At 48.2% G+C, this 26,289-nt stretch overlaps 1 protein-coding gene and 1 pseudogene across 7 annotated transcripts in view; both read left to right on the plus strand.

Annotated features, from left to right (window-relative positions):
• Positions 1–6,519, plus strand: part of LOC110306206 (large ribosomal subunit protein eL33 pseudogene) — a 30,477-nt pseudogene extending 23,958 nt beyond the window's left edge.
• The window catches only part of Msi2 (musashi RNA binding protein 2), a 380,976-nt gene that overhangs the window by 281,550 nt on the left and 73,137 nt on the right, over positions 1–26,289 (plus strand). For all 7 annotated transcript variants that reach the window (XM_085829677.1, XM_085829678.1, XM_085829680.1 and 4 more), the window contains exon 8: positions 25,271–25,353. In XM_085829677.1, coding sequence (XP_085685803.1) covers positions 25,271–25,353 — 83 coding nt within the window. The remainder of the gene's footprint in view (positions 1–25,270; positions 25,354–26,289) is intronic.

Genomic DNA, 26,289 nt, shown 5'->3' on the forward strand with positions numbered 1-26,289 from the left:
GGGGCACGAAGCCTCTAGCACAAAAGCCCTTTCTCATCCTGTTCCCAGCCTGTCTGCCAGCTTGTGGAACCCAGAGATGATCTCAACACATCACTGTGGCGCCACATTTATGCAGCACCTGTTCCCTTGCCACCCTGCTTTAGAGGAATCTGATTTAGGTTTCTGTCATCAAGCTTCTCTGTATTTGTTGCTACCCTAGCAGGATGACAGAGGTTGCTCTGTTAAGCATTGGGTGACAGTGCAACCGTTAGAGGTATTCTCACTGGAATTGCCTTGCGAGTGAGGACATGCCTAACATTTTAGCCTGTGTGTCCCAGATGGGCACAGTGATCCTGGTCACTTGTATCCAATAGAAAAATGAGACCAGCATCTTGGGGGCACGTCTACTGGGCTTCACTGTGTTCCTGGAGGTGGCTGTCTTATCTGTCCTTTTTACTGGCCAGTGTAAAGGTACTAGTTTGCTTTTATACCTTACAAATGTGCAGTTCTTTACGATGACCTTGTGAAGCAATAATGGTATGACAATAAGTCATAATGGTATTGATAACCAGCAGTTTCTGAGTATTGATCCTTTCTGCTGCATGGTGTTTTGTGCAAGATGACTTACTTCATCGAGTTATTAATAAGACACAGAGGGAGGATATCACTGGGATTCCCATTTTTCAGATTCATTCATGCATTTGACAATTTTTTTATTGAGTGCAAGTTCTAGTAACAGGGAATTCAGCTGTGAACCATGCCGACTAAAATCTCAGCCCATGATTTTAACAGCGTTGACCCTGTAGAGGACCTGTACCCAGGATTGTGAGATTAGAGTTTGCCTGTGCACACACACTCTAGACCAGTGGTTCATAACCTTCCTAGTGCTGCAACCCTATAAGACACAGTTCCTTATGTTGTGGTGACTCCCAGCCATTAAATTATTTTCATTGGGGGGCTGGAGAGATGGCTCAGCGGTTAAGAGCACTGACTGCTCTTTCAGAGGTCCTGAGTTCAATTCCCAGCAACCACATGGTGGCTCACAACCATCTGCAATGGGGTCTGATGTCCTCTTCAGGTGTGTCTGAAGAGAGCAATGGTGTACTCCTATACGTAAAATAAATAAATCTTTTTTTTTAAATTATTTTCATTGCTTCTTTAGAGTTTTTGTTTGTTTGTTTGTTTGTTTGTTTGTTTTGTTTTTTTCAAGACAGGGTTTCTCTGTATAGCCCAGGCTGGCCTGGAACTCACTTTGTAGACCAGGCTGGCCTAGAACTCGGAAATTCTCCTGCCTCAAGCCCAGCAACTACTTTCGAGTTTTGCTACTGTTATAAATCATAAAGTAAATATCTGTGTTTTCCAATGGTCTTAGGAGACCCCTGTGGAAGGGTCATTTCAACACACACACACACACACACCCCAATGGATTTTGACCCACAGGTTGAGAACTGCTTCTCTGGACCCTTTGAGCATCTTAGGCCTGACACTTAGCAACAGGGATAACCCTTCAGGTTACTTGACCACCACTGTGTGGCAAATTGTGCAGGCCTGTGATGTTACTAAGTTTTCTGCTTGCCCTTCCAAGGGCTAATGGAGAGGGAAACATGGGCTGGCGCCCAGAGAACTGGGCTTGCATCCCAGCACTGCCACTCAGTTATGGAGAGAAGCCTCCGGGCAAGTGGGCTTCACTTTTCTGAGTATTCCTACTCCTTGTTTGTCCAAATGAAATAACATTGCCTGCCCTGAAGGCAAGCTGGAAGGATTAGCAATCATGAACATGTAAAGATGGAGTGTGACTTCCTGGGGAAGAAGAAGCGGTGTGTGATGCTGATGTCCTTCAGGGCTGAAAGAAAGGCAAGGTGGGAGAGTGAGAGACTGACCGTGCAGAGATTCTCTGAGGAGGCAGCTTTCCCTCCTCTCATCCGACACCCCCACTCCATTGCCCCCACGGCAGCTTCACTCTGTCTTGTCTTCTTCTGTCTCAGCCCGGCCTTCCTGCTGGTTCACCAGAGAATATGAATGACCAAGGAAGGCACTCCTTAACGCAGGTGTCTCCCCAGCCTTTGGTGACCACCCTGCCACTGCTAGCCTCTTTGCTATCAAGGTTAGGTTATGGTTATGTCCCTTTGCAAGCCAGTGACCTTCTGGTTGCAGGAAACCATGCTGAGTGGGGTCTCAAGAGCCCGTAGCACAGATCCCTGGATGTTTGGAACCCCATCTTTCAGAGGGGCGGGCACTGGGCAAAGAGGCTAGCTGTGGACTTGCACACAAACCTTGGGTTAAGAATGCTGTTCTGCTCTGCGTACTAAGGGCCATCCTCTGCCTCATGCTGGGCTGTCATCTGGGAAAAAAGACAGAACGTGCTACGCATGGGGCACAATACTGGTATTACCCCAGTAACAGGGAACACTGGGACAGCAAGGCTCCTGTCTGATGGAGGAAGCTACCAAGTACAACGAAGCTTGTGAAGGTCATAGTTCAAGGTAGCTAGTGTCCCCAGGACTCAGGGACTGAGATGCTGCTAGTTCAAGGTAGCTAGTGTCCCCAGGACTCGGGGGTTTGGTTTGGTTTCTTTGTTTTTAAAAAAGAGCCAAGCAGTAGACTCCTGCCCTGGCTGTCTCCTGGCAGTCTGTCCCTTCCATGTCAGCCTGCAGCACATTTGTGGAGAGACCAAGTCTGGGAGGCCCAGAGCTTTGTCTGATTTGTGGTTTCTGTGGTGCCCGTTGCCCTATAGGCTGAAATATTCTGTCTTGTTGGTTGAAGCGACAAAACCAAATTTGACTTGGCTCTGTCTAGTGTTGAGTTGGAGCTGCCAGCCAGTCACACTTGCCCGGTCTCAGCTTTCAATCACCACACGGCCCTTACCAGCCACTGGTGCCCAGGGAGACATGGATGCTAACGCAGCCTTCCCCATGGGCTTTCCAGAGAGGGGAAATGGCTCTATGTGGCTAGGCCCAGGGTCCCAAAGTTGATGTTCTTCCTCCTCTCTCTGTCCCCAGAGTCTCTTATCCTTCTGTATCTTCACATCTTCAGCTGAACAGACTCTGCCCTCCAGACCAGGCTCAGGGTGGAAGCTGAGGAAAGTCATTGTGAGACTGCAGAAGCAGCTGGGCCCCCTTTTCTGAATTTCACGTTGGGGCTGCACTAGCTAGCTTTATGTCGACTTCACGCAAGCTAAAGTCATTTGGGAAGAGGGAACTGAAATGGAGAAAATGCCCTCCACTAGACTGTCCCGTTGACAAGCCTATGATACTTTTATTTATTTATTTTAATTAAAGATTGATAGATGTGGGAAGGCCCAGCCCATTGTGGGTGTTGCCACCCATGGGCAGATGGTTCTGGGGTTGGGGTGTATAAGAATGCAAACCATAAGCAGTCTCCCTCCATGGCCTCTGCCTTAGTTCCTGCCTGGCCTCTTAGACGATGGCCTACAAGCTGTAAACTGAAGTTGGAGACTGTACTGTTGAAAGGGCAAGCCCTTCACTGCCTCCCACCCAAATAAAAAAGCCAATTGGCCTTGTACTACGGAGCCGGTCATACCCCTTCTTCCTGTTTCCCGCCTGTCATCCAAAAATGCGGAGGAATATCAACTCAGTGTTATTCTTAATAAAGTGTATTTCAAATTTGTTCAGTCAAACTTAGCCAGGGTTCCAAAGCCCTACTTAAAATGCAACCAGGAAGTTACCTATTCAGCACTAATTAGCATTATATAGTCAGAGCCTACAGCTCAAGGCCTTTCTGTTGTTCACTAGGATAAAAAGGACAGTCTTAACCAGATACAGTTTACCATAAGAAAAGTTAGGGAATCCCACGGAATCAGGTTTTTTCTTTAGCCCTAAGAATTCTGGCAAAACTATTGAGCATAAATAAATTTTTTGCCTCAGGCCAGCCCTTCCCTTTTCTTATATTTTTTGTTAACAAATGGGAGGAGATGTAGCCTCCCCACCCCCAGCCTGGAACCTGCTTGCTCAGGGGTTGAGTTTCCTGCTCATTCGTTCTGCCACGCCCACTGCTGGACCTTGCCGCTTTGCTGTTTGGAGCCACACACGTGTTCACCCTGCTACTGGACCCGAGTTATTTGGCGGGAATCGGGTCCCCTCCCCCTTTTTTTATAACTGAGTGTCTGAACAAGTAAAATTGAGCTTTGATCAGAGACTTGGCTCCATTTCTTCTTTCGCCCCGTCTAGTTCCTCTCTTTTCAGCTCAAGTGGCCATCTCAGTCGAACCGTTCTTTTTTTTGTTGTTGTTGTTGGTTTTTCGAGACAGGATTTCTCTGTGTAGCCCTGGCTGTCCTGGCACTCACTTTGTAGACCAGGCTGGCCTCGAACTCAGAAATCCGCCTGCCTCTGCCTCCCGAGTGCTGGGATTAAAGGCGTGCGCCACCACGCCCGGCTAGTCGAACCGTTCTTGTTGCGAGCTGCTGGCCGGCCGCAACACTTCCCTCCCCCAGTTGCTTTTGAATTTTGTATCACAGCAGTAGAAACTCTCAGACATTCTGTTCCTGGTTGTCTTTGCTCATGGCGGACTTGATATTAGAAAAGAAACTCCGGGGGCTGGTGAGATGTCTCAGTGGGTAAGAGCACCTGACTGCTCTTCCGAAGGTCCAGAGTTCAAATCCCAGCAACCACATGGTGGCTCACAACCATCCGTAACGAGATCTGGCGCCCTCTTCTGGAGTGTCTGAAGACAGCTACAGTGTACTTACATATAATAAATAAATAAATAAATAAATAAAAAGAAAAGAAAAGAAAATCCACTTGCAAGGAAAAGAGACACACTAGAGATCATCTTCCAAAGCCAGTCATCCTGCTGGAGGCTGCACTGATGAAGAGTTGGGTAGGGTGGTGAGCCAGGCTGGCAACAGCTCATATACATCACGTAGGGGCTGTCTTTTAGCCGTGGGGGCAGAGGCTGGGTCTTCTCCATCTTAACCTGATAGCCCAGGCAAGTTTCTTCCACATCACAGATGCCCACTTAATGTTTACTTATAGGAATAAACACACTTTGTCTTTTCTAAGGCCAGAATGAGCACTGTTTCTATAATCAGGTTATAGCCGGTGTTTACACTGCAGAGCGATAAACAGATGCGGGTTGGGCAGCCTGAGAGGACAGTGATGGTTAACACGATGCCCCGAGTTTCAGCAGTATCCGTTTTCTTGAAGCATTGTGCTTGGTGGATCTGCCAAAAGAGCCTCAGGGACTGTGTAAGGTGATGTCCAGTTAGTGTCTGCGTCTCCATATTGCTCAGGTCCCATGGAGAGTGTCATCCCCCATTCCGGAAAATCCAGGTTACAGGAGACAGTGGCACAGAAACCCACTTGAGACTGGTGACCAGGATAGTTACCAAAGACAGACTGAAAGAAGCCAGAGCAGACTAGAAGAAGGAGAAAGCCCTGGCAACATCGGGATCTTGAGAGAGCACCCCATGAGGGGACCCCAGAAATTGCTGCTTTGACTCTAGGTGGCTGTGAGTGAGATGACCAAGACTGAGCCCAGGCATAAAGAATGTCCTCAGGCCTCAAAACAGGCCACTCTTCAGCATGCCATCTTTGAAGAGTGGTGAAGGGGGTTCTCATCTCTTTCCTTAGTAGTGCGCAGAAAAGAATAGAGCTCAGAACAGGGAGAGAGGTGGGACCAAGGACAACCTTGCAGAGTCAGGGTAGATCTTGTGTTAGGAAAGCCTAACCTGGCTCCAACCATCTCAGTGTTTCAAGTGGATTTTTTTTTTAAAGATTTATTTATTATTATAGGTAAGTATACTGTGGCTGTCTTCAAAAACACCAGAAGAGGGCATCCGATCTCATTACAGATGGTTGTGAGCCACCATGTGGTTGCTGGAATTTGAACTCAGGACCTCCAGAAGAGCAGTGCTCTTAACTGCTGAGCCATCTCTCCAGCCCAGGATTTAAAAAAAAAAAAAAATGAAATTACATCTTTTAAGATTTGATCTCTGTAGTACTCACTTAGTTCCAAGTATTTACTGACATACTTGGTATGTGATATACAAGCAAGAGATAAGAACATAGCAAAAATACTCCCAAATTTGTGATACAGAAGTACAGAAGTACACCTGCTGGAGGTGCTTCAGAGACAGAAAACATCTTTCTGCCATCTTGGCATCTGTGGAGTGAGGCCTGCTGGGAACAGGACTTCTAAAAGCAAGTCTGTCTGGAAGGCTGTGGTTGGTGCAAGGCCATTTTTGCTGGCTACAAGCGAGGTCTCCGAAACCAAAAAGAGCACACAGCTCTTCTTAAAATTGGAGGCGTTTATGCCCGAGATGAAACTGAGTTCTACTTGGGCAAGAGATGCGCTTAAGTGTATAGAAAGCAAAAAAACCAATACAGTGGCTCCTGCAGGCAAACGAAACAAAACCAGAGTGATCTGGGGAAAAATACCTCAGGCCCACAGAAGCAGTGGTACAGTTTGCACCAAATTCCGAAGCAACCTTCCTGCAGAGGCCATTGGACACAGAATCCGTGTGATGCTGTACCCATCCCGGATTTAAACTAATGGAGAGTAAATAAATAAAAGTAGATTTGTGCTCTTGTTAAAAAAAGAAAAGAAAAAAGAAAGAAAATGAAAGAGAGAACACGTGCCTAAAAGTCAGAGTGTGCCGGGCGTGGTGGCGCACGCCTTTAATCCCAGCACTCGGGAGGCAGAGGCAGGCAGATTTCTGAGTTCAAGGCCAGCCTGGTCTATAAAGTGAGTTCCAGGACAGCCAGGGCTATACAGAGAAACCCTGTCTTGAGAAACCAAAAAGAAAAAAGAAAAAGAAATTAGTCAGAGTGTAAGCCCAGAAGGAGAGTTGGATTTTTCTTGTGAAAGAGTTAAAGCCTAAACTGCTCAGAATCACATCTGGACATAGGGTAAGCAGCCTCAGCCCTCCTTCACCATCAGTGAGTCTGCATCCTTAGCGCCAGCCTCATCTTGGTCCTGTGGGGCTTCTGTCCCCTGCAGGTCCCTGGATCCTCCAGGGCCTCTTGGTGGTTTCTTTTCTACCTTCAAAAAAAAAAAAAAAAAAAAACAGCCAAGTGTTGGGCAAAGTGAAGCCCTGGCTTTCCTTGTAGCATCTCTGCTCCCCTGTCCAGAAATCCCATTATCTGGGAGACTGATTGCACAACTCCAGTCTGTCTGCCACTGAACTGTGGGCTGCTGTTCTTACAGCCCCACTTGGGGTCCCCTCATCCATCGTCGGGGTGGGGGTGTAGAGATGAACATCTATATATTAAAGGTTTGCAAATCTATAAATCTGAGTTGACTCGCTGCTGGTGACAGCCCCGAGTTCTTTCTCACCACGTTTGACATGACCTAATGGGTTTACAGTTGTCTGAGTGCTTCTCTGAAGCAAACGAAAGCGCTTAGTTAGGGGACGCGTGAAATGGCATTGTTTGTTCAGGGCACCTCCGCAAAGCCGGAGGAACATCGATGCGTTATCCTCTCCTCGCTCCCATCACTCCCAGCGCCAGGATGCCACCGAGGGAGCCTCTGAATTGGATGTGGCAGCCTGGCCTTTCTGTGGGAGAGCTGCCGAAAGGCCAGGATTGGGTGCCATCCTCAACTGTGTTCATTTTACCAGAAAGCTTGGGGCTGATTGGAGAACAGAAGGGATGCCCAGGGGAGGTGAGAGAGAGAGAGGGTCTCACCAAGGTAGAGGAGTAACGAAGATTTGCTTGTAGCAAGACAAGAGTCAAAACAAGATAGACCCCTAATGAGAGCTTTGGGCATATCGTGCTGTGAGTTTTCAGGGGCCGGCGGTGTGGGCTGCTGTGTTTAGTTGCCTGGCTGCTTGGCACCAGACCAAGTCCTCTTTTTAATATCAAGTTTCATAAGCATGGAACAATAACAACTCATTAGAAACCCTCTGGGAATGGTGGGTGGGTAGTGGCTGCCTCTTTCCCCTCCCTCCCTTTTCTCTCTCCCCCTCTTCCCATAAGCCCGCCTCTTCAGCTCAGGTATATCATCATCCCCTTTGTAAGTAGAGAATGGCAGGGGAGGGGCCGGTGTCTGGGAACCGAGCATGTTGTTAATCTGTTATTAGGCATAAGTCTTACCACCAGGCTGGGTACTCAGATGCCTCATTGTGTGCTCGGGATGGAATTATGCATCATGAATAAAAACTGCTGTCAACATGCATTGGTTTGAAAACATTAGACCATATGGTATGTGATTATCTGTATTGTCAAGTGCAATAAAGTGAATTTGGATATAATAAAGAATGTAATATTTTAGAAATTTGGTAATAAACTAAGGGAAGGATGACAGCTGAGGTTCCTTAAGGCCCCAGACACAAATAAATTGAAGTTACTGGCCTCTAAGGCCAGGCAGGCCGAATGGCCACACCGTGGCTTAGCTGCATGCTATGATTTTTCAAGTCAGGGAAAGCTCTGTTGTCCCCTGACTGACAGTCTCAGGAAGGTGGAACAGACCAATTCCTGTGGAAGATGGGAGGAGATGGTGGCTCCTGGTAGAAGGTCAGGCCTTGCTGTCACACCTGGTCCTTAGGTATACCCTGCAGCCTGCTGGTGGCGTTGGCAGCTTCTCCCTACTAGTCAAGGGCAGTGCCATGCCAGCCATCAAGACATCCTGAGACCCATCTCCCCCTCTCTAATCTTCTCAGTTCCCATTTGGTCGGAGAGGAAGGTGTCTCAATCTTCTCCCTGGGGAAGGGAGCCATTTTCTGGAACTCTTCTTCTCCCACTGGGCCAAATGATGAAATAATTTCTTTAAGGTAGCAAGTGTGTCAGGGCAACAGATCTCCAGCGAGGGATGAAAGGGGCGGCGGAGGAAGAGGGCTGGGAACTGCGTCAAGCCCGAGTGTGCCAGCACATGTAACCATTCTGTAACCCTCCATCTTGTGGACAAGAAAACAGAGGTTGCTGGTTTGTGAGTCTGAGATCTTTAACGCTCCTTTAGCTGCTTCTACCCTTACGGTAACCAAACACATGGAGGAAATGATGTGAGCGAAAATGATGTAAGCTGGGCAAGGCTATTTTGACTCAGAATCAAAGGGATCCGAGGTCCCAGGGAGGATGTGCTGAACTGAGTCTAACTTAGTATATGGTGGTGGGAGAGACTTGCTCCTGTAACAATGGGCAGAATTAAGATGACAGAGGTAGCTGGCGCTAGGGGCAGGTAACCTTTAGAGGTCCAGCCCTAGGAAGCCGCCAGGCCTTTACTCACTACAGACCCCATGGCTATCACAATAGGACCACAAGCTGTGGAGCAAGCGCTCAAATCAAAGCCTTTGGCCGCCATTTCAAATCCATACTATAAAGCCTCCTCTGAGCACAAAACCCAGGCTTCTGCCCCTTAGTTTCCTACAAATGGAAGAGCTAGCTAGTTCTTCGGCTGGGAGCATAGCTGTAGAGCACATGCCTAGCGTGTTCAGGCCCCAGCATGGGGCCAAGGGTAGGGGGAGGTGCTTTTGCCAATCACAGACCCCCAAATAAAAACAAACATACAGAGATAGAGAGATAGCTCAATGGTCAGAGCACTGGTTGCACTTCCAGAAGACCCAGGTTTGATTCCCAGCTCACGACCCTCTGTACCTCTGGTGCCAGGAGTTACACCGCCCTCTACTGTCCTCCAGGGTGCTTCACACACCAGGTATCCAGACATACATGCAGGCAAAACACACCCAAAATAAAAATAAGACATAACCAAAAAACCCCACATACAGAAGGCCCACAGCCAACTGTCTTCTCTGTCTTTTCCCTTGGGCCTGGCAGAAGCCAGTCTGTATTTACAGCTCTGTATTTACTATTGCCTTTACATTTTGCTGTCCCCGTGGTAGTTGTCAACGTCCCTGACTCTACTGTCCTCAGGGAAGGAAGCACTAATCTATTAGTGTTTTCCTGGCAGACTGCTTTTCTGTTTCTGACTCAGGGCTTCACCCAGACCCCTGACCCAAGTCCCAATTTCAGTGTTTGTCTTGGCCCCCAGCTTCCACAAACCCCAGATGGGGCCTGGATTCCATGCCTGGCCCTTTTCCCACCTCAGCCTGCCAGGGCTCTTCTAGCCTTGGCTTCCATGGCTCCCTTGTTTGTTGCCCAGTCAGGATGCCTGCTTCGTTATGAAAAGGGAAGAGTCTGAGGCGCTATCACTGGGTCAGGTTAAAGCAATTTGGATGGCTAGACCAGAGATAACATTTAGTCCCTTTCATGCCTAGACACCTGTGATTCCCAGGACAGGGCAGGCAGTGGCTTTGGGGTCTAGTGACAGGTTTGTCACCCCAGGGGTACAGCCCATACCAACAAAGACAGCACCGATTGGTAGCTATGGTACTTATTTTGGTGTTTGTATCTTGCTGTGTATAGCCCAGGCTGGAGTGGAATGGAGTGTTGTGTAGGCCAGGCTGGTCCTGAGCTTACAGGGATCCACCCACCTCTGCCTCTGGAATGCTGGGCTTGTGCCACCATACCCAGTGTACACCCAGTTGTATGTGGCGCTGGGGAATTAAACCATAGGCTTTGTAATGTTGAGCAAGCACTCTACCAGCTGAGCTACATCTCCTAGCTGAGGTATTTTCCAGGCTCAGCTAGCAGCCACTTCTTCTAAGCAGTGTCAGGTACCGAATCCTCATAAAGGAACGGCGGCCTCTCTCCAGTGTGATAACAGGAGCTCGCGTTATCATTTAATCCGTGCGCCAGCCCTGTGAGGTTGGCATCTTGATTCCTATTTCACAGGTGGGGAAGCAGGGTTAGGGAGGTTAATGGCTTGCCCCAAATCACACAGCCAGTGCACAGCACTACCAGATTTCTAGCACATTCTCAGATCTGAGACTCAGCTCTTCCAGTCCACAGCATCTCATCACCCTTCCTTAAAGAAATGCACTTTCTTTTCCGACCACCCCCTTCCTTCTTCACGGGCCTTTGGAACCAGGTCTCAGAAACATTTCCTTGAGTGAAAACAAGCCTGAGCCACTGTGTCAGCTTTCTTCCCAGCACCCTCAGGACCCACAGAAGGGCGGAGGGTCAGGACCAGAGAACAATTCTGCCCTTGCTCTAAAGTCTCGGGGTTGCCCACTGAAGAGCTGGTGAAACTGAACTGAAGGCTTCTAATGATCTGTGAATGTATTAATCCTACTTTCTGTTAATTAACAATATGATAAAGCCGGCATTTCGTAAGTCAGCGCTTAACACATGTTTTAGCAATTATGTACTTAGTGGTTTGGATTCAGAATGCTAATAGAATAAAATTTTAATGAAGATACAATGCCATGAAAAATTTATTGCTGATCAGAGTGCAGGTAGTATTGCTGTTAGTGTTCAGGAGGTGGGGACACTCAATTACAAGGGCATTCCTCCTCCCTCCAGTACTTCTGAGTACTTGGTGTTGCTCAGCTCAGAGGGGCCAGAGATTCTGGGATAGGCTGATTCTTGGCTCCCTTGAGTCTTTTATCTAAAGGCTTCTTCTTGTTCATGGCAGCTCGCCCCTCTCTGTAACTCCGGTTCCGTGGGATCTGATACCCTCTTCTGGTTTCCTTGGGCACCAGGCACACACATGGTGCACATGTATACTTGCAGGCACTCGTATGCATGAAATAAAAGTAAATGAATCATTTTTTTAAAAGAGCATGTATCTCCCATCTATCTTACTTAATTTTCCATAAATATAATATACAGGTACTACTATGTTAATATAGCTCATATATTATTAGTCCTACCAAAATAGGAATTTAATAGGATACATTTGCAAAGAGCCATAGTTTGAATTTCATTTATTAATAATTAAAGTCATATTTTTTTAGTGAGACAAAGATGGAATATGCTGGGTTGTTTTGTGGGAGGGGGGCAGGCTTTAACCCCTTGTGATCCAGCTACAAGTATGGTTTGCCTTGTTTCTCATGATACTGGGTTCTCAGCCAGTATAGCTGACAAAACCACATCTCACAAGGCTCACAGATCCCAGTGGGAAGAGCACGTTCGCTGTGCTAACTAAATCATGGTACTAATTTTCCAATCCCATCCTCCAATTATGCAAAGGATTCTGTTGAGACTCAGCTCGTAAATTTCCATCTTCCCCGACGTCAATCAGGTCTTCATGCAAACTAATCAAGTGTTGCATTTTTATATTTTTAACAAATGGGTTCAAAATCCACTGAAAGCTCTCTCTCGAGCGCGTGCTCTTGCTCTTTTTCTCTCTCTCCTTTCTCTCTCCTTTGTAAATGAGTCTTTACGGTTCTGTTCCGGAGCCTTCTGAGTATGCAGACACAAGAGCATCAGTAGATGACCCAGTTCCATCATTCTTAACAACAAAATCATGCAACAGTGGCAATATTTCCCCAACATTGCTTTTGAGAGCGCTTCCTCTGCAGGCCCAGGTTCTGGTGCAGTACAGGTCTCTTGAGCTCATTTGGCTGCTGTCTTGCTTGCCCAGGCTCATCAGAGCACAGTGTGGGGTGTGATGCACCTGGAGAGGCAGGTACTAAGGTCAATGACAGAAGGGTTAACTGTCCTCTTCCTGTTATTTCTGATGCCTTGGGGGTTGGGGAGTTGGTGCAGGCAGTGCCTTGAAGACAGTCTCATCATATGACTCCATGACCTGTCCCATGCGGATGGCCCGGTGTACCTGCTGAGCTTGCTGGTACCTTGCAGTGACTGGGACCTTGGTCTCATCATAGCTTCCTCCCTCTTCAATGGCGTATTTATAGTATTACACTTGTTTATTTCTTTGTGTATGTGTGCTGCTATGCATGTACCATGTCTGTTGTGGAGATTAGAGATCGGTTCCCTTCTTCTACTGTGTGGGTCCCAGGGGATGAACTCAGGTCATCAGGCATGGCTGGCGGCAGGAACCTTTACCTCTCTCCCCTGCCTCCCTTCACCAATTCATAAACTGCTACCTACCGTAAGTGTGTCTCTAACCATGACCGTTCATACCTGTGCTAAATATCTGTAAGCCTGAGCCTTGGCCGTGTGTCCAGTCTACAGTCTCAGTTTCATGAGAGGTTGAGGCAGGGGGATTGCTTGAGCCCAGCAGCTCCTGAGCAACCTAGTGAGACCTCTGTCCAATAAATAGACATACATCACTGAAGTTTAAGTTGTTTTCAGGAGAATAGAAATGATACATTTGTTTTCTTCGTCCTCATGGCCCAGCTCAGTCACGTACCCAGACACCAGAGCGCTACCCAAGACCTTCCTCAGTTTGGAAGATGGTGGACCTGGACCTCAGCCTCATTTTCAAATTTATTTCCTAAGTGATTCTGATGTGGGAGTCATTGCTGAGAGAGTCACTCTTCCAGATCAGTGCCTCTTCGATTTTAATTTGCATAAAATCACCTGGGGAGCTTGAAGACTGAAATTCTGTAGACCCCAGTATGGGGCCTGAGACTCTGCATTTTGCAGCAGTCTGAGCCTGGGGAGCTGCCTGAGTATCAGCAAGCAGCTACACTGCCCCCCTTCCCCTGCAGCCTTACCCCAGGCCTCGTGGGGGGACCTTGGGGGTGTGTTTACTGCCCGCAGCAGAGCTGTTACTCCAGCTGGGTGGCTGGACTCAACTTCTCAGAGAGATCTTGCTTCCAGATGTCAGGGACAGCTTCTTAACAGCCAGAAAAATAAAACAGTCCAGACCCACCCTGTGGTAAATTGGCAAGCTAGCCAGGCCACCTGGCCACAGACTATAGCATGGAGTCAGGGGATAGTGGCGGAAGTGACGAATGGGGAGAGGTGTGGCGGGCATCTTGCCAAAGCTGTCAATTGGCGCTGTTCTAAAGACCCCCCACCCCACCCCCGCTTGTTATAAAGTACAGAGAGTTTGTGGCAGCGCTTGCAAAGCTGCTTCCACGTAGTGGGCTTTTCTGAAGCTTGGAGCCTTATCTGTGGTCAGTTCCCAGGGACATGTCAGAAGAGGAGTTGGCATGCTGAGGAGACAGAGAAGGCAACAGACAGGCTAGTGTGACTTCACCCAGTTTGGCCACTGCTGGGTTTGATACTCAGAGATTACTGGATAGCTTTTTGTTCCTCTCAAGGCTGGGGGGGGGGGGGGGGGAGGGGGGAGGTGTGTGGCAGAGACAGGGTATCTTTGTATAGTCTTGGGTGTTTCGGAATTTGCTTTGTAGACCAGACTGGCCTTGAACTCAAGAGACCTGCCTACCTCTGCCTCTGGAGTGCTGACATTAAAGGCATGGCCACTACTGCCCAGCATATCAGGAACCTTTAAATTCCTGATGTGTCCTAGAAGTCAAGGGTGCTCATGAACCTCTGAGTCCTGAATCTTGTTTCCACTGTGAGAGCCAGTAAAGCCAGGTAGCCGCCTCCCTCAGGCACACTGTTGAATTTTAATGATGGGGCAAAGGCAAGGGTAGGCTCATTAAAGATAGAGGTTGGTGCAGGGTAGAGGCTGTATCAAGACTTGGTTTGATTGCTGGTGGGAGGGTGCTAGCCTCTCATAGGTAGAGCATTGTAAACATCCATCCTGGGTAATGGGTGGATTTTGTTATTTCTGTTTCTCAGAGGAAGTGTCTGACAATCAAAGCAGTGAAAAAGCTTGCTTGGATCAAAGATGGATCTTACTTATATCTGCCAGGCTCCAAAGTCTAAGTCCTTCCCCACCTCGCCTTGTTGAGGGGTCACTAAATAGACTGAAACCCCCTTACTCAAGTTTTTCACTGGCTCGATGAGGCTGGAGGATGACTCTGGAGGGATGACAGATAGGATGCCCACTCAGACATCTCTTGTAAAGAAAGGATTCCAGCAGCCCCTCACTTCCTCTGTGCTCAGGAAACCCTGAAGCTGAAAAGCCTGGACGGCCCCACTCCTGCCATGTGGAGTCTGCACAGACCTCCCCAGGCACCTCAGATCCGGAGCAGGCTCCAGGCCCAGGCAGTACATCCTCTTGTCCTTGCCACAGCTGCGTGCACGACCTCAGCCTCCTCCTCCCTGCTGGGCGCACGCTGCAGCCCTGGCACCTTCTCCCGGGGTCCTGATCCGAGCCGGTTGTCTAGCGATTTAATTTGGTGAATTTACCACTGCGTCCCAGAGTTTATATTGGCACTTAACAGCAGTAATCTGTGTCTCTCTCGCCAAGAACTGACTGTTTTCCCCAACCAAGATGGAACACCATGCACAAAAAAATAGGTTTGTGAGCTAATCTGTTGCCCTGACAAGTGTCATTCACCGAGTCGCGGCTATGGAGCACACTCAGAATTAAATGAGGTTGGGGTTGTCTGGCCTGGACCACAGGTGCCTTTTCCCTCTCGGTTAACAAGAGTCTGAATGAGGCACCCTTCCCCGCAGCCTCTGGCACTTTCAAATCACACCATCAGTATTCATGACAGAGCCCACAGAAAAAAGCGATCTGGGGCTGGTTGGAGGTCTCTCCCGTCTCCTTCTCGATCTCGTTCCTACCCTCCCCTGGCCCTCATCTCTCTGTCCTTCCTCCTAGAATATACAGCTCTTTATACTTGTGTAATTAATTTCACAGGCCCAAGTGGATGCCCCCACCAGTTTAAAAAGAAAGAAAATGTTTTTCCTGTTGCCCCATGCCAGTTCTGAAATTCTGAAGTAGAGCTTAATTACTGCATTTAGTAAGCCAACGTGTCCATAGGAATAGAAGCAAGATTTGCCTTTACGCTTTAGTGTAAATGGGGTTTTTTTTTGTTTGTTTGGTTGGTTGATTTACAGAACTATATCACCAGACCTTTATTTTGAGATGGTCTCACCAAATTAAGCAGGCTGATGTTGAACTCACACATTAGCTAAGGCAGATCTTAGACTTGGGATTCTTCTGCCTCAGATCCCTGAGGAGCTGAGATTACAGGCTTCTACCAGGACAGCCTGGGAACCTGTTTGTAATTCTTGAAGAAGCAGCTTTGCTGTTGCCCTGATCTCCTGGCCTGTATGTAAATCAGAAGTGTCTTGCCATGAGTTTGCAGGCTGGAGCAAAGGGTGCTTGCTTTGCGTGAGGACTTGAATTGGAATCTAGGTATACCTACAGTGTAACGCCAGCACTGGGTGGGCATGGGGATGGGGATAGGGGAATCCTGAGAGCCTAATGACCTGCCAACCAGCCTAGCCAACCTGTAAGCTTCCAGGTCAGTGAGAAACCGTGCCCCAAAGCAAAGACCACTGAAGGGGAAAGACACTTGGCTCTGGCTTCCCATGTGTGTGTGCACAGACTCATGGCCCCATGCTCCCATGTATACACAACACACATAAAATTGAAGCTAGGGAGATGACTCTCAATATGGTCTCAATGTATAAGCATAAGGAATAGATCAGATCCCCCAAAACTCACATACTGTACCAGGCATAATGATGCATGCTCGTAGTCCCTGCTGGGGAGTGGGGTGACAGAGATCCCAGACATACATTGGCCAGGCAGCCTAGCCAAAGTGAGAAACTTCAGATTCGCTGAGAGACCCTTCTCAGAAAATAAAGATCAAGGAAAGACAGTTAACATCAGCCTCTGGCACACATACAGCCACATCCACACACATCACAAATACCCACGTGCACGCACACACACAAATATATATAAACACTCATAAACACACACACACACACAAAAATTATTGGTTGGCATCTGGGCACTGGAAGGTAGAATCCTGAACATTTCTCTTTTCTTTGGGAAGTTCTAGATTCTTTTCTTGGCTTGGCTTCAATTGGGAAGCATAAGACAGAGTCAGACATGTGTGGGCATCTGAATTTCAGAGACCTGGGTAAACATGCAGATGCCCAAACCACACTACAACAAACCAGTTAGGAGGTGGGCGGGGAGTGTCTTTTTAAGAGCTTCTCCCCTGCAGGAGACTCATGCAGGGCCACCAGAATGTGGGTTTAGGGACAGGGTGAGTAGCTATCCCCTATTCAGTTCTTGTTCTAGGGGTATCTATACACACTTGGGTTACAGAGGCTATAATGAAAAAACTAACTTAAAACTAAATCCTCGAAGTATACTTGCAGACTCACAGTTACCACCTGACTTAGGAAAGTCTCCCTTCACATTTCAAGGTCAGATGTTGACCTGAGCATCCTCCAGCCTGAGAGGAAACAAAAGCACCTTTCCAGCTGAGAAACTGGCTCCCTTCTGGCAAACACCACCCATGTAACTTAGTATCAGTTTGGGGGATGCGGTCTCAAGCTGTTTAGTGACACTAGACTGGGAATTTGATGGTGTTGTTTCTGCTGTCTGCTTCCCCTTCCCAGCCTCAGCCCCCAGAGGTGGCTAGAGAGACGCAGGTGTGAGCTGGCTCGCCAGGTCCCTCTCCCCTCCTGATTAAGTGGTGGTGTGAGGGAATAAGGGAGGCTGAGCCGACTCAACACCGCTCTATCTGCACCTTGCCTGCACGCCAGCCACTTGTAATTCCCTACAGCCCCAGCCGGCTCTGGAAAGCAGAAAGAAATATGACCAGGCAAGTTGAGAAAATAAATTAAACTAAGTGTCAACTTTTCTTGTTTCTCTCCTCATTATTAAGAGATGGAGTGGGGCTCGTTTATCAAGCAGGGGGAGAAATTAATTGACACGGCTTTAATATCATGATGTCTGGCGTGTCTGGTCACATTCCTTCATTTTGGGGGAAAAGGCATTTTATTATAGTTTACAGCAACCAGCTGCCAACAACTGGTGTAAATGAGGAAGCAGGTGCGTGAAGGATGCCACATTGGAGGGACCGTGACACCACCCTGAGGGAGATATGCCAGGGAAGAGGAAGGACATAAAGAAGAGAGAGAGTGTGAAGCTGTCTGCAGGCCTTCCCAATCTGTCACAAGCCTCTTTGGAAACTTCAGGGATTTGAAGTGGGGGTGATGGTAGCCCCTGCCTCTGATGGACCCCTTGGACCAGAAAAAGAAGTCTTTGTTCTGAGTCACTTCATCCAGAGGCTCAGTCTTGTGAATAGTGTGAGCCAGGGTGCCTGCTCTGTTCTTTGTTCTTAATAAGACCAGAGAAGTGAGTTTATTCCCGTCTGTCTCCCAGGGCAGCTGACTCATGGAGAACCAGGCATCCGACTTGGTGTAGCACAGCTTCACTTTAGGAAGGTCTGTGGTTGAGGTCTGGAAGAAGTCAAAGCCCTTCACCCTGGACCCATTACAGGGTTGACTGACTTAGGCGACACTTGGGTTATTTTCCCACATTCCTGGTGGTGATGAATCACTGAAGCCTCACTGCCTCCCCGATGTGCTTTTCTGGCCAAGAAATCAGGATCAGAGAGCACAGGAGGGAAGCAAGCGTAGTGCTGCTGTGCCTCTCCCATGCTGCCCAGCCTATCCCATGCTGCTGTGCCTCTCCCCATGCTGGATGTTTTTAGGTTGAGAGGCTCTTCCCCAGTTGCAGAACAGGTTTGGAGTGGCCCACCAGGAAGGAAGTACTATACTGCCCACAGGGTCTACATTGGCCTCAGTCCCTGTCAGTAAAGTGGAGATGATCCCTCCTCCTTTCCCAGGTGGGCATGGTAAAGACTGAGGCTGTCCATCAAGCATCCATAAGCTTATCCTGTCTTGTGTATTATGACTTTGCATGGGGATCAAGCCAAAGAACACACTAACCATCCTAAGAAGGACTCTGTCCACCTCGCCATAGCCTCAGCCCCAGGATTGTTATCTAGAACACAGGCAGATCCTAAGTAATCACTTTGATGTCCCGTGCATGGGCTGTAACTGAGGGAGTCCCGTCCCTGGCTGGTGGGAAATGGCCTTACTGTTCTAGTAAAGTACATATTAGCAACCAAGGCTGAAAATGAACCCGGGCCAATGTCAGCTCAGCCACTGCATGGTACCTAATGTCCACGACGCCCTGATGGTTTTCCCAGACGGAATTTCATTAGGGGTGTCTCACAGTGACCATGCACCCTGTAGGACAATCAGTAACCAGAAACGTGTGGTTTCTCTTGGAACAGCAGTCCAATGTCCTCGTCACCACCCACCCATCCCCAAGAACCAGTGTTTTCCCGGCAAACCCAGGGCACACAGGGTACCTTGCAGCCCCACTGAGCCGTTCTTTGTACTTTCCCCCTCAGATCTTCTTCATATGGGACCTCAAGACAGTTGCCATACACACTGTATGTAGCCCATGTAGTGGGTGGGGTATAGAAGATGTCCCTGGGCCAGCTCAGGCTATGCATATGTGATGCGTACGTAAGGGTCCTCTTGGAGCTAGATACCCACCAAAATCCATCTTTGAACACTGGTCCAGGGAAGGCATTGATCTCCAAAGCATGGGGTGGGTTAACAAAGCCAACCCAGAGCTGGGCAGAGCTGCTGAGTGTAATGACTGCAGAGCCTGACCTGCCACCCACCTGATTGCCTGGGGGAGCAGGTATGAGAAGCCTTTTTTCAAACTGGAAAGCCCTCACCACACCCATACCTAAGAGGTTCCTGTTTGTGTTTGTGCTGAAGTTGGCTCTTTTCTCCCTTTACCTCTGAATATTCTTGCATACACATACCTTAAATTTTCCCTGAGACACATACTATAAATTAGACAATCTAAAGTTTTCTCCTTCAGTTTTTTTTTTTTTTCCTCCGTTAGCCACAGGCGTTAATCTACAACTTTCACCGGTTTCCATGGGCAGCGCATTAGTGTTTGCTATTTAATGGTCGCTGGCCTATAGGATAAGAGAAGAAACTTATTTCTGAGGCTAGGTGGAGGCTGTTCCTAGCTTCTCCTCCCTAAAGCGGGTTTAAAGCGGGTCATTTTAATTCTGAGCCGTCTTGTTTTCTTATTTCCATTCTCTTTGCCTGTCTTTTATAGCTTTGTATTATTCCGATGAATATTCAGTTTTGCTAGTTTGAACAAAAGAGGGAGAAAAGGTTTGACTGTTAAATGCTTCCCTCTTAAGTGGGCCTTGACTTGTTAGTTTCCAATAATAGCTTCATTCAAGAGAACGCTCCAGTTTCAGTAAATGCAACCTGCCCGCTGCTACCCTTCTTACACCCATTCTGAAAGCCCTTTGTCTGGAGCGAACCACCTTACCACTGTCTCTGTCCCCGTCCTGGGGGCTCCTGGAGCCCCCTCGGAAGTGTAGGGTGCACTTAAGGCTTTTGGAGACAGGGAGCAGGGGGCATTCTACAGTTGCTGTGCAAGCTTCCGCCCTGGGTTCTTCTCTGTTATTAGTGGTGGCTGGACTAAATTTAAACACCTAGGGAAGGGTTGTTCCTTCCCTCAGTAAGGGAAATGAGACACAGACAGGACTGCTCACAAAGGCTCCCTCACAGGGCCCTGATAGAGTTCAGGCTCTTGTGAACTCACAGTCAGACAGAAGCCAGGCCCTAGTGGAGCCGAGCTCAGAAGCCCATTTTTTTCTTTTGCAAGAAAAGCAAAGGGGCGCTCAGGGGTTGAGGCAGAGGGGGCCAGGGTTCATTGTTTGGTCTTTTTTTTTTAATTGTTACTGCTGTTTTTGTGTTATTAGGAGTGTGTAGCAAGGGGGAGGTCAGAGGCTGACATTCTGTCCTTCCTCTCTCTACCTTATCTAGGCAGGCAGACAAGCAGACCGACATAGGAAGGATCTCTCGGTGATGGTAGTTGCTCACCGACTGGTCATAGTGACTTGGCTGGCAAGCCCCCAGAAATCCACCTGTCTCTGTCCTCTTCCTCGGCACACAGGTGGATGTACACCCCCAAAGCCCAGGTTTCACGTGAGTGCTAGAGATCTGAACTCACGTTACACCCCGAGCAGCCCCCAGCCTTTTGGCCTTTGCTTTTGAATAAGGACAATACGGTTCTCTTATCCATCTTCATGCCTCAGTTTGATAGGCCTTTGTGGGATGCGGTTTTTGGTTTTCCTTTGGGAAAATAAAGGGTGACTTCTCTCTGCGTCCTGCCTCCCAGGCCCCACCCCCCACCCCCACCCCCGAAGCTCTGTGGAGGCTGCTTATCCCGCAGGTTGTTATGAAAGCCTTTGATGCCAAGTGCACTAAGCAGAGGGAGGAGGACAAGTGCTGTGGGGTTGTGCTTACAAAAATAAGGTTGCATGGTTCTCAACCTGGGGGTCGCAACCCCTCTGCGGTCACGTAGCAGATATTTACATTATGGTTCATAATGGTGGTGAGATTATAAAGTAGCAATGAAATCATTAGGATTAAGGGTCACCACAACAATAGTTATGATTGAGAGCCACTGACAGAGTCGGAAAGAAGTGGAGGTTTCCAAGGCTGCAAAGGGCTGCTGTTTAGTGGGTAACAACTTAAGTTTGGGATGGCGAACAGGTTCCAGATATGAGTGGCGTGGCAATGGCTTCATAGCTGTGCCACTGCCCTTCATGCCACTGGGCCATGCACGTAAAAAATGGTTAAGAAGGGAAGTTTTGTGTTGTGTATAGTATAGCGTATGTGTACATTCATGCATGCGTGCATACATACATACATACATACATACATACAAACAAACAAATATATTTTACTTTGGAAGAAAGTTACAATGCCTGAAGTGGGTTTCCCCATTCATTGCCTGCCCCTCTCAAATTCCAAATTCCATTATTTCTGCTTTTACCCAGCGGCTTAACCTACTTGGGGAAGAGGATGCCGTTTGCCGGTGGGTTACTAATTCATTGGAAATGATAATGCACCTGTGAGATAAAAATGATTATATGTTGAGAAATAACACTTATTGATAATTAAGTGTTTCGTTGCTTCTTTGCTTCCCCAGATGGAATAAATAAATATTTTAGACATAATCAAGTTTGTTTTCTCTGTTTGGGCCAAACAGACAAGGATGTTGAAGAGATATAGATACTTAAATGACTGCCGACATTGGAGTCTTGACACCACTGAGTCGTGACACAGCCGGGGTGTGGAGGCTTTGAACCCAGGCTGTCTTCCTTTAGTCAGGAAAACCTTTTTTTTTAAAGGACCTTATTATTTATTTCACGTGTTAGGTATATTTTTGCCACTTGTATGCAGAGCCAACAGAGTCCATAAAAGAGCATCTGATCCCTGGAACTGGAGTTACGGATGGTTGCAAGCCGTCACTGGGGTGCTGGGAATTGAACCTGTGTCCTCTGGGAGAGTAGCAATACTCTTAACCACAGGGCCAATCTCTTCAGCCCCAGGAATATAAATATATATATATATATATATATATATATATATATTGTGATACACCCATTTCAAGTCCTGTGGGGCTAGGGAAGGGGGACCATGAAGGGAAGTTCAGAGGCGGAATCCAAAATTATGCCAAGAGCCCTCTGGCTCTTTTACAGCTGTCATCTGCATTTTAATCTCCACTTCTTAGCTGACTGCCTTCATCCTGTCTCTGCCTGGTAGCCCAGCACAGGTCTCAGTAACAGCTACCTGTAGTTGAAGCTGTGACTCCCACCGTGGACTGGGAGTTAAGAGGCTATAGATGTGACTTCAGTGGCAAGGCTCCACTGTTGCCTGTGTCTGTGGTCAAGTGTGAATAAGCTGAACCGTTAGGGGCCTCCCAACCTTTGGGTGTCCTCTGCCTCCTGGAATGTCACTTGCTTTACCTTCTTTCCTCATCGTTTGCATGGGTTTTGCTCACTCATCCACACTCGAGTCTTCGGTCCAGAGCACTGTGGTTGGCAAGTCAGCAACCTGCATAGGGGAGGGATATGGTCCCATTCTGCAGAGACAGCAGAAACCTGACCCTTCACTGTGTGACTGTCCTGTGACTGCCATTACAAAATATCACACGCTTGGGAGCTGCAAACTGCAGCAGTCAATTTTCTGCTGTGCTGGAGGTGGGGGCTGCACCACACACACACACACACACACACACACACACACACACAGTTGGAGGTGACTGTTTGTTGTTTGGTGGTTGGTTGGTTGGTTGGTTGTGGCCGTATCACTTGTACCATGCCTACATCTGTCCTCCCTTGGCCTTTTCTCTGTCTCTCTCCCCATCTGCTACTTCTTTTATGAAGACACGAGCTGCTCAGCTAGGAACGTTCCCAAAAGCACTTTCTCCAGGGTTTCCAGTGTAGGTAACTCTTGGGCCTACAGAGTCACTCTAATTAGCAGTGAGGTAAAACAGAACAGCAGCAGGAAACCCTAGCTCATTCGACCTTGTTTTACTTGCAAGGATGCTCAGGTGGGTCCAGGCCAGAGGGCTTTGCTTCCCAAGCAAATGTGAGTCAGCGGCTGGAAGCAAGAGACAAGATAGAGCAAGGTCTGCTCAGGCAGGAGGCTGTGTCTGAAGGATCCTTCAATTCTAAAGAGAGAGAGGTCTTTAAAAGTCTTGTTGGTCTAAGACACAGTGCAGGATATGAGTGGGGAGAGTTGGTTCTAGAGTAGACAGCGATCAAACACCCGAGAGGCCAAAGAGAAATGCTTGGGGCTCTGCCACTGGGTATGGCTGTCTTCAACTTTGCAAGTGAGGAATGGGGCTAAGGGCCAAGGACAAGGGGACACCCAAGGAGGGGTCAGAAACCTCTGTAGGTTCTCTCCAGAGACACAGCTTGGGAAGTGTGAGCCTGGTGAGAGGGGCTGTGGGTGGGCATCTGTTTAGCTCGAGTGCCGTCTGCTGTGGGTCTCACTTACTTACTTACTTACGAGGACCCAACTTTTACTGAGAGGTGCTGTGAAAACTTACCAGTTCGAGCCCCTATGCAGACAATTGTGTCCTCTCTAGAGCCTGCCAGACACCTGCCTCATATGTCTGTGATGTATTAGGCTCTGTGTACTGGGGGAGACCAGCAGCTCAGAATTCAGCACATGGTAGCAAATGAAGCAACCTGATGATCACGATTGCATTTGTGTGGTGGACCTGGTCCTCTGTTTTACTGTAGGTTATTGGAGAACAGGGAGTGGCCTTCATTTTCCTAAAGAATCTTCTAGAACCTGCTCTGGAAACTCATGTGTCAGCTCTCTATGTCGGCGCCATTTCCCTGCTAGCCCTCAGAAAGTGAGCTAGGAGGGACCTGAGAGAGAGTCTCTTTTTACCTCGGGTGGCTGAGCCCTAAAACAGATGCAGAAACTGAAAAAGGCTACATCTGTCTCTTATCTGATTGAAAGGAAACACTGATAATCATATTGCAAAAACAGCCAGTCGGATATTATCTTACTATGCTTTGGATTTGGCCCACTCATGTCTTTGGGGCAAAGAGTGTCTTGTTTGGGGCTGCTGTCAGAAAATGTCATAGCTTGTGAACAAGAAGTCTCTTAGAGTTTTGGAAGCAAGATATCAGAGTCAGGGTGCCAGCATCTTTGGTCCTAGGGAGGTCCCTTTACAGGGTTGCAGAAAGACATCTTATTGTAGCCTGACTGGGCAGGAAAGGGGAACAAAGCAAGGGTTTCATTCTCACTTTCCAAACTTCACCTCCCAAAGCAACATGCAACACACACACACACACACACACACACACACACCAGTCCATAGCAGAGCCCTGGGAGTTTTGATCTGGGGGACCTGGCATCTGCTTATACTACCTTCACTTCCAAGTGCAAAGCCTGAGGTCCAGAGAACAGAAGGAGGTCCCCAGGTCATGCCCAGACAAGACTATAACCAGGCCCCTGCATTATCAGCATCTCTCCATCTCTACCCAGGTCCCCTTGCATATTAGCACCAACGTGACAGCCAAGCTCAATGCAAAGTGGTAGAGCCACCATGTGTGGGCCCACGTGGTACCCTGGTGCTTACTGAGCATCCTCGCAGATGGGGACTCATACTGAAAACGGAGAGAAGAAAGGAGGGGCAGGAGGAGGGTGGAGGATGCTGATCGGCGGTCGCCTGCCAAAATTCTTTAGTGCAGCTTGTCTACTAAAGCCAGTCTCCAGCCGAGCAAATACAGTGGATAGCTGACAGGCTGACAGCAGGCATCAGACAGTCTTAAACTGCCCCAAATCCACAGCATGTTTGAAGCGGCAAAAGCAAAGAGATGCCCGCACAGAACAGAGGCCTGCAACTTTTAATAGTTCCTTCCAGGCCTCAGGATGTCCTGATGAGGTATTAGAGGAAGTCATTCAGGAAGAAAAGGACCAATAACCGCCTCCGCGTGGAGGCCGACCCGAGGGCTAGCCATCGAAGCTCACAGAAAGGGCCAGTGCGGCCCCGCAGTGATCCAAGAGGCTCTCTGCAGCCCACGAGCCTGCCTCCACACAGAGCCAGCAGGCTCTGACCCTTGTAAATAACAGACAAGTAAATTTCTTGTTTCCTTCTGGGCAAATGTAAGCCACAGGGGGCCTGCTGCATGTGGGTGGACTCCTGACTGGTGCCTGCTGTTGGAAGGGTGTTGAGTATAAACTGGAATCACTGCCCAGACCACAACATCCCCATTCTCCCTCCCACCCCCTACCCCTGCACCCCCGCCTGTTTGGAAGCTGTCCTGACTGCAGGCCACCCTGCCTACTCTGTAGAAACCAAACTCACTCCTCCTCTCTGTTTCTCCTTCTTTTAGGGTTTGGCTTTGTCACCTTTGAGAATGAAGACGTTGTGGAGAAAGTCTGTGAGATTCATTTCCATGAAATCAATAATAAAATGGTAAGTCTGGAGGGGTTGTCCAGTGGGGGACAGTGGGATTGAGTCACTACAGCATGCACGTTGTGCATGCAATAGATAGAGGTACGTGGACCAGGCTCTCAAAGTCCAGATATAGGCAGATCTTTGTGAGTTGTAGGCCAACTTGGTCTGCATAGTGAGTTCCAGGACAATCAGAGCTAGGTAGAGAGACCCCTATTTCAAGAAACCAAACAAAGTCAAAAATAGGCTGGGGAGATAGCTCACACTCAAGTGTTTGTTTGCAAGTCTGAGAACATGTTTGATCTTCAGACACCCTTTAAAGCACGTGGGGTGTGGTAGTGTGCTCTTAGAACCCCAGCATTGGAGGGGTGGATGGGCATAGGCTGATGCCTGGGGCTGACTGCCAGCCAGCCTACCCTAGTTACTGAGTTCCAGGGCAGTGAGACTCTTGGGTAGAGGGGCCAGGTGGTACATCTGAGGATGAACACCAGAAGTCATCTTCTGGCTTGCACACATGTGCACCCTCCACACACAGACTTAAACGGTACCATCTGCGCACACATACACAAAACTAAAATGAATTAATAAAAATCTAAATAGGAAGTATTTGGGCCTGTCTCAAAAGTTAAGAGAAAAAACTGACCAGTGTTTAAAGCTGTTCATCTGGCCGTTACAACCACTCTGGGTTGTAAACACGTCCGTAGGCCGTACTTATGTGAATTTCATACAAGCAGATCATAGTCCCCTCTCTCCTTTCCTCCAACACAGAATCCAACTTGCAGGGTATGCACTCCATATTTTGCTACACATCTCGCTCTCTTACATTTCAACCATTTAATAACATAAAAGAGCATTTTCAAATCTTAGGTCTTACAAAAAAACAGACAAAAGGCTAGCATGCTAGGTTTGATCCTCGGTGGATTTTACAGCTTCCTAATTCCAGCTCTCTCCTCTCTC

Source organism: Mus caroli, unplaced genomic scaffold (genome assembly GCF_978045245.1).
Source record: "Mus caroli unplaced genomic scaffold, Mus_caroli_1 scaffold_13, whole genome shotgun sequence".
NCBI classification, from domain to species: domain Eukaryota; kingdom Metazoa; phylum Chordata; class Mammalia; order Rodentia; family Muridae; genus Mus; species Mus caroli.